Source organism: Heterodontus francisci, chromosome 36, assembly GCF_036365525.1.
Source record: "Heterodontus francisci isolate sHetFra1 chromosome 36, sHetFra1.hap1, whole genome shotgun sequence".
Taxonomy (NCBI): Eukaryota; Metazoa; Chordata; class Chondrichthyes; order Heterodontiformes; family Heterodontidae; genus Heterodontus; species Heterodontus francisci.
The window spans coordinates 41,578,481-41,590,637 of record NC_090406.1 but is presented as its reverse complement, the minus strand read 5'-3'; the positions used below and the strand labels follow the sequence as shown (position 1 = coordinate 41,590,637).

Genomic DNA, 12,157 nt, shown 5'->3' with positions numbered 1-12,157 from the left:
GAATGCAGAGTACTGGGCTAATGGGAAGATTCTTGGTAGTGTAGATGAAGAGAGATCTTGGTGTCCAGGTGCATAAATCCCTGAAGGTTGCTACCCAGGTTAATAGGGCTGTTAAGAAGGCATATGGTGTGTTAGCTCTTATTAGTAGGGGGATCGAGTTTCGGAGCCACGAGGTCATGCTGCAGCTGTACAAAACTCTGGTGAGACCGCACCTGGAGTATTGCGTGCAGTTCTGGTCACCGCATTATAGGAAGGATGTGGAAGCTATGGAAAGGGTGCAGAGGAGATTTACTAGGATGTTGCCTGGTATGGAGGGAAGGTCTTACGAGGAAAGGCTGAGGGACTTGAGGTTGTTTTCGTTGGAAAGAAGGAGGAGGAGAGGTGACTTAATAGAGACATATAAGATAATCAGAGGGTTAGATAGGGTGGATAGTGAGCGTCTTTTTCCTCGGATGGTGATGGCAAACACGAGGGGACATAGCTTCAAGTTGAGGGGTGATAGATATAGGACAGATGTGAGAGGTAGTTTCTTTACTCAGAGAGTAGTAAGGGCGTGGAACGCCCTGCCTGCAGCAGTAGTAGATTCGCCAACTTTAAGGGCATTTAAGTGGTCATTGGATAGACATATGGATGAAATTGGAATAGTGTAGGTCAGATGGTTTCACAGGTCGGCGCAACATCGAGGGCCGAAGGGCCTGTACTGCGCTGTAATGTTCTAATTCTAAATTATTGGCAAAAGAACCGAAGACAATTTTTTAAGAAGTGAGGTGTGATCTGGAATGCACTTCTGGAAAGGTTGGTAGAAGCAGATTAATTAGTAATTTTCAAAAGATAATTGGATATATACTTGAAAAGCAATATTCTGCAGGGCTACGGAGAAACAGCAGGGAAGCAGGACTAATCGCACAGATCTTGAAGAGCTGGCACAGACACAATTGACTGACTGGTCTCCTTTTCTGCAGCACTTTTCATGTATATTAATTAATCCAGCTGCCACAGCATATTTCACCAATGTCACACAATGATCAAAATTCTGGAAGCGTTTGATTTTTGTGGGCTAGACTTAAAAAAAAAACGGATGTAGGAAGAGCCTTTTAGGCACACAAACCAAGCACAGGGAGGCCAGGATAACTTTGCAAAACATAGCTTTATTTGTCGTGTAGATACACCGACAGTTTATGCAGTGCTGGAGGAAGCCATTGCGGCGCGTCTGGGCTTCGGGGTGGTCCCTTCACGGAATCCATTCCTGCAAATAAGAGGGGGGGGGGATGGTTAGGATAGCAGAATAGTTAGTGGCAATGATTAAAAATGAATGCAAGTGGAGTTTCCAGTTTCCAACATGTCACCTCCGAAGCATCAGGAAAATCTCAATAGACAGTGCACTCAAATTCTCTCCATAGGCTTATCATTTATTAATTGTATTACTTCACTCTTCTCAAACCCACAGCAGCACTTTTGCTATACTCTTCAGCAATCATTGTATCTACAGTCTGTGATCAAATACAGCTTCATTCTTCCCCATCCATTCTTTGCAGAGGTGACAATTCCCATTGATGAGTTTCATGGATGCCAGCAGCACTGGTCCCTCACCCTAGTAACCATTCTTCACACTTTAAGCCTAGACAATGAGCATCAGTAAGCTGGAGTAGCAAACACTCGGATTGCTTAGTAAGCTGTAGTTAAATGCTGACTGACATCAGTAAATCAGCACAGACCACAGATGGAGCCTTCCTGCACCGTGTAGTGTAGGTGCTGACTGTCTTACCCAGCTGAACTACCTGGGGATTTTAATATAGAAAATCCCCATTGCCATGCACACTGAGGGCTGGATTTTGTATTGGAGCCAGGGCTCCTGGCACAGGTTGAAAAGGAACCCTGCCTCGGCCTTTTCTGTCCCTTCCCCGGAGCGATCCTCCAGTCTTTTCAATCAGTTTCAGGAACCAGGGTCCTGGTTTCTTTAAAGACGGGGATTCTACGACCATGAGCTGCCGGCCAATCAGAGTATTGGCAGCTCAGGACTACTGGCAGCCCCACCAGGAGCGGTGGCCACTGCCAGGACTGCAGAGGCCTCGGACCCAGGCCCAGCATTGGAACCCTGGACCAGGGGTAGGTGAGTCGGGGTCACCGGGGCCAGTCCAGAAGACCCCGATGAGGGGGACTGGGAGGTAATTCTGCAGTCCAGGGGGAGGGGGTCCCAGGGAGTAAACTGTTTCCCAGTGGGAGTCCATCGTAGGCCACAAATTGCCCACAAAGGAAGACCACACCCCCAGGGAGAGCACATCGTGTTACAAGGCATCCTCCCCTCATGGCGGAAGCACTTCCCTGCCTCTGGAAAGATCCCAGCAGCAGTGGCAAGCGGCCCATAATTGGTCGTTAATAGGCCTCTTAAGGTCCTCTGGGCGGGAAGGCCGTTGTGGGTCTAACCAGCTCCCAGGAAGATAGCTAGGTGATGGGCCCTCGTGCACACACCACCCCCCAACCCCTGCCTTCAACCCTGCCTGAGAGGGCCACACAAAACCCCGGACTGGGAGTCAACACAAACTTAGATGATTTAAGGTTAGACAGCAGGGAACTATCAACATAGGGCATGAGGATATACTGCAGTTTATTTGAAAGCCATATTCTGCCATATTTTTGTATCCTGAATCCAATTATTTTGATGTACCAATTCCTTACTACAAAGCCTTATTATTTCTACCAAAATTCATCATCTCACACTTCATTCATTTGCCAATTACATGACCATTCTGCAATTTTGAAAAATTTGTCTTTGGATATGAGCATCGCTGGCAACGCCAGCATTTATTGCCCATCCCTAATTGCCCTTGAGCAGGTGGTGGTGAGCCAACTACAACTGAGTGGCTTGCTCGGCCATTTCAGAGGACAGTTATGAAGTCAACCGCATTGCTTTGGATCTGGAGTCACAAACACCTGAGGGGATTAGTGACAGATGGGTGTTAACAATAATCTGGTAGTTTCATGATTAATGAGACTAGCATTTTATTCCAGATTTATTAATTGAATTTAAATACTTGCAGCTGCCATAGTGGGATTAGATTAGAGATACAGCACTGAAACAGGCCCTTCGGCCCACCGAGTCTGTGCCGAACATCAACCACCCATTTATACTAATCCTACACTAATCCCATATTCCTACCAAACATCCCCACCTGTCCGTATATTTCCCTACCACCTACCTATATTAGTGACAATTTATAATGGCCAATTTACCTATCAACCTGCAAGTCTTTTGGCTTGTGGGAGGAAACCGGAGCACCCGGAGAAAACCCACGCAGACACAGGGAGAACTTGCAAACTCCACACAGGCAGTACCCGGAATCGAACCCGGGTCCCTGGATCTGTGAGGCTGCGGTGCTAACCACTGCGCCGCCCAATCTGAACTCATGTCTCTGGAGCATTAGTCCAGGCCTCAGGATTAATGATCCAGTAACTTTACCACTATGCTACCATCTCCCTGCCTTCTTATATTTTGTTGCATTCTTCCTCAGTGTTGATTATACCAGCTCAATTTTGTCTGCAAATTTTGAAATTATACTTCTAATTCCTGATCTTAAATCGTTGTGAACAGTGATCCCACCACTGATCCCTGTGGAACACCACTTCCAACCCTTTGAAACAGGAAATCTGCTGACCATTAAACTTTCAGTTTCTAGATGCTTTCCTATTACATCTTTGAGTAAAGATTCCATTACTTTTCCTACCACTAAGCTAACTGGTCTATAGTTCTGTGATTCTGACACACTTGATTGGTTTTTTGAAGAGATGACTAAAGTAGAGGACAGAAGAATGACTATGGAGGTTATTTATATGGAGGTCCAGAAGACATCTGATAAAGTCCCTCATTGGAGACTGTTAGCTAAAGTTGAAGATTATGGAATTAAAGACAAATTATTGACCTGGTTAGGAAAATGGTTGAGCGGCAGGAGACAGAGAGTAGAGATAATGGGCATGTACTCTAATTGGCAGGATGTGACTCGTGGCGTCCTGCAAGAATCTGTGTTGGGCCTCAACTATTCGCCATATTTATTAACTACTTAGATGATGAGATAGAAAGCCACTAATCGTAGCTTGCAGATGACATAAAGATAACATCGTAAGCAGAGTAGATGGAAGCATAAAACTACAAAGATATTGAAAGATTAAGTGAATAAGCAAAACAGCGGCAAATGGATTTGAATGTAGGCAAATGTGAGATCATATACTTTGGACCTAAAGGATAGAACAGGGTCCTTACTAAATAATGAAAAGCTAGAAACAGTGAAGGTCCAAAGAGATTTGGGGATCCAGGTACATAGATCATTAAAATTGGGGCGGCACAGTGGTTAGCACCACAGCTCCAGCGACCCGGGTTCAGTTCCAGGTACTGCCTGTGTGGAGTTTGCAAGTTCTCCCTGTGACTGCGTGGGGTTCCGCCAGGTGCTCCGGTTTCCTCCCACAGCCAAAGACCTGCAGGTTGAGAGGTAAATTGGCCATTGTAAATTGCCCCTAGCGTAGGTAGGTGGTAGCAGAATGGTGGGGATGTGGTAGGGAATATGGGATTAATGTAGGATTAGTATAAATGGGTGGTTGTTGGTCACCACAGACTTGGTGGGCCGAAGGGCCTGTTTCAATGCTGTATCACTCTATGACTCTAAAAAAAAACATGAACAGGTAGAGAAAATAATCAAGGACTAATGGAAAGCTGCCTTTTATAGATAGAGGAATAGAACACAAGGGATTTGAAGACATGTTCCAGCAAGACAGAACAATGTTAGACCACACCTGAAGCACTGCAAGAAGTTCTGGGCACCACACCTTAGGAAGGTTATATTGACATTGGAGGGAGTGCAGCATTAATTTACCAGAATGATACCTGGACTCAAAGGATTGAATTACAAAGACTACACAAACTAGGGCTATATTCACTAAAATTTAGAAAGTTATTGAATGGCGGAAGAGGCTCAAGGGCTAAATAGCCTACTCCTGTTCCCATGCTCCTGGACTAGTTTTATCTCCTCTTAATACAAAAACACTAACCGTCCACCAGTCCTCAGGCACTATTTCCTTTTCTAATTTTTTTTATATATTCATGTACAAAGAACAGTACAGCACAGGAACAGGCCATTCGGCACTCCAAGTCTGCGCCGATCTTGATGCCTGTCTAAACTAAAACCTTCTGCATTGCCGGGGACCGTATCCCTCTATTCCCATCCTATTCATGTATTTGTCACGATGCCTCTTAAACGTTGCTATCGTACCTGCTTCCACCACCTCCCCCAGCAGCAAGTTCCAGGCACTCACCACCCTCTGTGTAAAGAACTTGCCTTGCATATCCCCTCTAAACTTTGCCTCTCACACCTTAAACCTACGTCCCCTAGTAACCGACTCTTCCACCCTGGGAAAAAGCTTGACTATCCACTCTGTCCATGCCGCTCATAACTTTGTAAACCTCTATCATGTCACCCCTCCACGTCCGTCGTTCCAGTGAAAACAATCGGAGTTTATCCAACCTCTCCTCACAGCTAATGTCCTCCAGACCAGACAACATCCTGGTAAACCTCTTCTGTACCCTCTCCAAAGCCTCCACATCCTTCTGGTAGTGTGGCGACCAGAATTGCACGCAATATTCTAAGCGCGGCCTTACTAAAGTTCTGTACAGCTGCAGCATGACTTGCCAATTTTTATACTCTATGCCCCGACCGATGAAGCAAGCATGCCGAATGCCTTCTTGACTACCTTATCCACCTGCGTTGCCACTTTCAGTGACCTGTGGACCTGCCTCTGCTATCTCTTCCCTAACTTTTTTTTAAAACATGCATGAATGCAATCCATTTAGACCAGGGGTTTTATCTTCTCTAAGTTTGATGATTTTCATGCTGAAATTACGCCCTCCAGACAACAGTTGCATTGTAGTGTCAGTTTTGTTTCTCCAAGCTCCATCACCTTTATTGTGGAAAACCCTAAGCTCCAAAAAGACTTCCCAAATTGCCCCAGGCTTTGCTATGCAGCATTTTGGAAAGTCCTGAGGACATGAAAGATGTCAAATCCTTCCTTCCTTTAACCAAGATTATTGTAAATGAAAGTATACAAATAATAAGAAATTAAAATGAGGCTACTTATAAAAGCACAATTATGACCTACTCTCTAACTCGGCCATTCGAAGACGACATTTGGTTCCTACTCTGTGTGTGGTGTTATTTTGATTTTATATCATAAATTGCAAAACTATGGGCAATTTAGGAAATAGAGATGGAAGGAGACACCAAGCCTAGCACTACAGTGCCATCACTGACAGGAGGGTGTAGTTACCATATGCCAAGTTTACATGGTGAATGTATATACAGGAATTTAGAATGGAAAAACGGACAAATGTGACAACATGGAGTAACGCTTTAAAGACAGGAAGTGCACACAGATGTAAATATACTCAATGAGGGTTTCCCAAATGCCCGCTCTGCATTCATAACATTTGCACAATTTTAATAATGAATTTGGGCCACACTGCCCTAAGCATTTTAGATTCATTCCCCCTCCCACTATCCCCAGCCCAGCACCTGAATCCAAATTATAAAAGCATTGTGGTATTTTTCTCCTGTTTTATGGCCTTAAAATGTTCTAAATATGTCTAGAACTCACATCAGTTTGACTTCCAGAAGTTTCCCAGTGTCCAAACTCAATTGACTTGGGACACTGAAAATTCAGCAGATTGGGTTGGACTCAAATTAAATTCCAGAAGATAGAAAGAGTGCTCTAATCCAGCATACCACCCTCTCGTAGATATACTCAATGCCGCCCTCTCCCAGATACACTCAATTCCCTCCAACACTGACCTCTCCCAGAGATACACCCCAACACAATTTTTAAATCTTTCACCTTAATGAAAAGTAGACACTTGACCATCACACACACTGGAATAGCCATCAGGAACATTAACTTTGCTTCCACAACCGGTATGGATACCTTCTCACTGCCACTGCATCTCTTACCTGAATCTGCGATACACCACCTTCAAGTGCCTCATGCGGCCTGTACCAGTTGTGTTTCTCCTTTTGGCTTTAGTACTCCAGTTGTCTGTAGGGAAGTCGGAAAGATCAGAACTGCCAGCTCTCAAACAAAACAATTCCAACCAACAGCAAGTATTTAACCAGAATGCCACAACCCACCAGACCCACAAAACTAAACATCATAGTTACAACCCCCCAGCTTACTCCAGATGTGAAACAATTAAAAGCAGCAGAAACAGTTGCCCGAGATGAATAATATTTTTGAAGAGATTCAAGGTATTGGGTTTTTTGTCAGCACTAGATTAAGGGCTGAACTAATCGAGGTCTTCAAACTTTTGAAGGACAAGTCAAACAGTGACATAGTGCTTTCATTGGTCAAACAAGACAGCACAAATTGGAGATAATTGCAAAGAATTTTTTTTTGCAGAGATTGGTTGAGAATATGCTAACTTTGCTGAAGCAGAGCGCATAAGTATTTTTGAAACACAATTAGAGGGTGATTGGAAAAGATTGGAGAAGCCAGCAGGAGTGAAATTAGACGGAATGATTTGGAGAAAAATACTTGCATGGATTTGATGGCCAAAATGGTCTCTCTGTCTGTGCTACAAATACTTCATCAAATATGTCAAAACATTCAAGATGTTTTGAGTTCTAAAACAGCAAAGTTACTGAGTACCCGCCTGGGTCCTAGTTATGTCTGTCTTTTTATGGGATATGTAGAACATTCCTTGTTCCAGTCCTACTGTGGCCCCCTCCCCCAACTCTTTTTCTGGTACATTTGCTTTTATTAAAGTTACTGGGTTATCGTAAGCACTCCCACTCCTCCTTTCCTACAGCTAATAACTGTTCAACAGGTGTTAACCACCTATATGTACTCTATCCAAGTGTCAAATTGTAACAAGTGAAACACAGCAAGTGATGGCAATTTTACCACAGAGGGAATCTCAACCAAATCTCACCTTTGCCTGATGTTCATCCACACCACCTAACAGAAACTTACTCTAATAGTCAGGAAAAAGTCTCCATTTTTTTAAACTGAAAAACAGAATTAAGGGTAACCAGTTTGCATCAGTTGCTAAATCTTTGAAAACACTAAACCTAATCCCTAATGGCTCAGCAAACAAACACATGCACGTTGTAAACTGAGTCAGTGACACCAGCATTGCCCAAGGTAGAGAGGGCGATGGTGGAAACACAACATTCCTGGTGTCGCCGCTCAGGAGAATTTTTTAAACCAATCAGGGAGCCTCCAGTGATCTCTGCTGAACCGTGCACATCAGAAAACTAGGATAGACTCAAACTGTGGGGATTTCCAAAGAACATGCCAACACTCAGTACCGAGGCTCATGCACAAGACCACTTGCACACCATGGTCAGTACTGGAACCATACTGCAACATGAGTCAGTCAACAGGGAGACCACTTATGTCCAAACTCAAGTGTTAGACCATTTGGGCCATGGCTACCTGCTCAGTTCTGCACGATGCTGAGATACTTACACTTCCTCTTTCTCTTGGCAGGGTAGGCACATTTACCACAGGTCGATTTCTGCAGGTGAAATGCTTTGGCCCCACACCGCCGGCAAAGCGTGTGGGTCTTGTTCCGCCTCTTACCAAATGACGATGTCCCCTTCGTCTGAAAAAGAAGAACGGCAATGAATCAAACTTGCTCACAGGCAAAACCTTACCAAATTGTTTTTGAATTATATTATCTACTTAGGTCATCCCACCTCTAAAAGGTGTTTTATGAAAGAGGAGTTAACTCTGTGCTATCACAGGAAAGACAGTGGCATAGGGGTAATGTCACTGGACTAGTAACTCAGAGGCCCAGGCTAATGTCCTGGGGTCACAGGCTCAAATCCCACAACAACTGGTAGCATTTAAATTCAATTAATTAATTAAAATCTGGAATTGAAAGCTGGTCTGAGTAATGGTGCCATGAAACTATCATTGTGTGTCATAAAAACCCATCTGGTTCACTAATGCCCTTCAGAGAAGGAAATCTGTCATCCCTATCTGGTCTGTGTGGTTGACTCTTAACTGTCATACAGTCATAGAGAGATACAACACTGAAACAGGCACTTCGGCCCACCGAGTCTGTGCCAACCATCAACCACCCATTTATACTAATCCTACATTAATCCATATTCCCTACCACATCCCCACCTTCCCCCAATTCTCCTACCACCTACCTACACTAGGGGCAATTTACAATGGCCAATTTACCTATCAACTTGCAAGTCTTTGGCTGTGGGAGGAAACCGGAGCACCTGGCAGAAACCCACGCGGTCACCAGTGACACCCACATCCCACGAAAGAATAAAAGAAATCCTGAGCTCAGAGTCCAGCCTATTGGGAGGCACAAGCACCTGTTACACTCCGGCCCTAATGTGGACAGCACAGGAACAAAGAAAGCAAGTCAGAGGTTGCAGACCTGAAGCCAAGCACAGCTCGCCCATCACCTCAGCATCAACATAATAATGCTTTGCCCGAAACTTGCTGGTCTTCCAGTGCAAAGACCTGTCAATGACAGAGTGTTGCAGACAGGTACATTCCAATGTCCAGGACTATGAGCTGAGGGATGCACTAAAGCTTGGAGCAGCCATCGCTAAGGCTCAAAGGGGAAAAGCCACTACCCAAGGCCCCCCTGCCATAGTATGCCAATATTCTGGAACCCATGTAAAATCCCTTGGGCTCTATGTACCAGAGAATGTTTGACATGAAATGTAATTGTACCTTGTAAATACAACCTGTAATGGCAAGTATAGTAAGGCACCTCATGTATTGTATTGAAATAAACTTATCTATATTGCACTTTATATATCAAATCTGAATTATGTAGTGTACTTTTACAAATTTTATGAGCAAAGTATATTTTGGCAAAAAAAAATAACAGCGCAGTGCTTTTAGGGGGCTGCTCCCAAAATTTATTAAGACATCCCTCTATTTCTTTCTCATTCATGTAGTGATCTAGGTTTACCCTTAAATGCACCTATACTATAAATGAAACCAACAGTTTAGATGATATTCAATTATATATACATCCTAGCAGTTCAGGCAACATCTGTGGAGTGAGAAGCAGAGTGAACGTTCAGGTCAATGATCTTTCATTGGAATCACTTTATTCTGGTACTGCACATAGATCATCTCCTGCTTCAAATTTAAAACCTGGCACAGGCTGTCTGAGTCTGCATCTTTGGACATGTGAATGTGAATTTCAGGTTTCCTTTTTTAACAATTAATGAATTTTGATGCTTTTCCGTGTATAATGGTGTGTACCACTTTATAACATACAGCCTCAAGATGCAGGAAAATCAATTTATTTGCTCTCCAAGAAATAATCTGTACATCACATCATGTAAAGTCAGAAGTGGTCAAAGAGACACAAATATGAAATGAAAACAGGGCTGATTAGGGCTAAGGGAGATGCTATATATTTCATGTGTCATCAGTAGGTATTTGAAAAGGATACAGAGAAAATAGGATTAGAGATGAAAAGTTAGAATCAATGCTGGCATGAGCTGAATCTTTCCCCCACCCCACAGTAATTTCTACAATGTTGTATAAAGTGTCAGAAAAGGACACAGGTAAATGATTAACTAGGTACCCTTCCTGTGAAGAATTCCTGAATATTTAACCCATCACCCTTTCAGGTGCTAACAACTTCTGTTTTAGTCATCATTTAGCCTCCTGAACATGCATTTCAAACTAGTAAGTTGGGTGTGATGTAGCATCCCTATTATGGACTTGCCTAACTCTACACAACTTCAGTAATCAGCATGACCAAAAATCAGTTGAAAGGAGGAAAATACAAGCCCCTTAAGCCAATAAACTGAACAAAATCCAAAACATTACTCTCTCCAAACTGGTCAAGATCCATTGTACAGAATGAACCAATATTGGGATAATATAGCTGCCAGATATACTGAATATTTCCAGCACTTTGTTTTTATTTCAGATTTCCAGTATCCGCAGTATTTTGCTTTTATTACATTGGGATAATTTTGTCGGGCTGCGATCAACATGGGAAAGACACCAGAGGTTTATTATAGGGATGGAACTATGCAGGATTAGCAACAGAGGAACAGACGGTGACACCATTAGTGCAAACTGTCTTCAGGACACTGAGCCTGGCCAATACCAGTTAAAATGACAATGCCTCCCGTTTGGCGCCTGGTGAAACTAGGATTAGTTACCCAGTCCCACACCCCAGAAGCGTACACAGATCCAGCTCATGCCCTATAATCAACATCATTCCAAATAGGCCTGTGCCTACTATAAAGCAGAAGCAGTAGGCCCAACTTCAGTCCCCGGGCTCGAGTGACAGCTGCAGTGAAAGGGCGCCTGAGGCCTAAATATTTCGACCAACGTCATTTTTATCTGCCAACACCCGCAATATCGGTGCGATAGAATAACTGAACGTGTGTAGAGTTAATCCCCAGCGGCGATGTGGTGTTAATGACCTGGCGAGAGTAGATGAACACGGATTCTCCTAAATCTTCCCCTCGACACTACGGCACTCACCATTTTCACTGCACGCTCGAGAGACCGGAAGTATGCCCTCACTTGCCTCTTATACCCTGAGACCGGAAGCGATTCTTCGCCTTTCCTGACCTTTAATGCGTCCTGTCGTTAAATCTGCCCCCCGTACAAACCGAGGATCACAAATAATTCCTATCTATTTATCTGCTTAAACTCCTCGGGCTCCGCAACATGGATTGAGGCAACTAGTCTGTAATCTTCCAGAACTAATTAATTTTGAATAAAAGCAAAATACTGCGGATGCTGGAAATCTGAAATAAAATCAGAACGTGCTGGAAATATACAAATCTAGCAGCATTTGTGGAGTGAGAAACAGAGTTAGCATTTCAGGTCTGTGACCTTTCATCAGAACCCATAACAACTTGTTGCCTGAATAATATCTCATCCCAGCTCTGGTTATTTTGCCAATTACTTTAAATCTTTATCCTTTGGTTACCAACCCTTTTACCACTGGAAACAGTTTCTTCTTATTTACTCTATCAGCACCTTCATGAGTCTGAATACCTCTAAAAAATTTCCCCTTAACTTGCTCTGTTCTAAGAGGAACAGCCCCTAATTCTTGACATAACTGAAGACCCACATCTCTGGTACCTTTCTAATAAATCTCTTCTTC

The 12,157-nt window shown here is 43.5% G+C and overlaps 1 protein-coding gene across 1 annotated transcript; it reads right to left on the bottom strand.

The window, feature by feature from the left end:
• Positions 1–1,128: 1,128 nt before the first annotated feature.
• LOC137351767 (large ribosomal subunit protein eL37) lies at positions 1,129–11,621 on the bottom strand. The gene is made up of 4 exons (XM_068016577.1): positions 11,527–11,621; positions 8,503–8,638; positions 6,987–7,071; positions 1,129–1,246 (listed from the first exon to the last, which is right to left on the bottom strand). Exons 1-4 carry the CDS (start codon positions 11,527–11,529, stop codon positions 1,177–1,179), a joined length of 294 nt encoding a protein of 97 aa, XP_067872678.1. The 5' UTR covers positions 11,530–11,621; the 3' UTR covers positions 1,129–1,176.
• Positions 11,622–12,157: the final 536 nt, after the last annotated feature.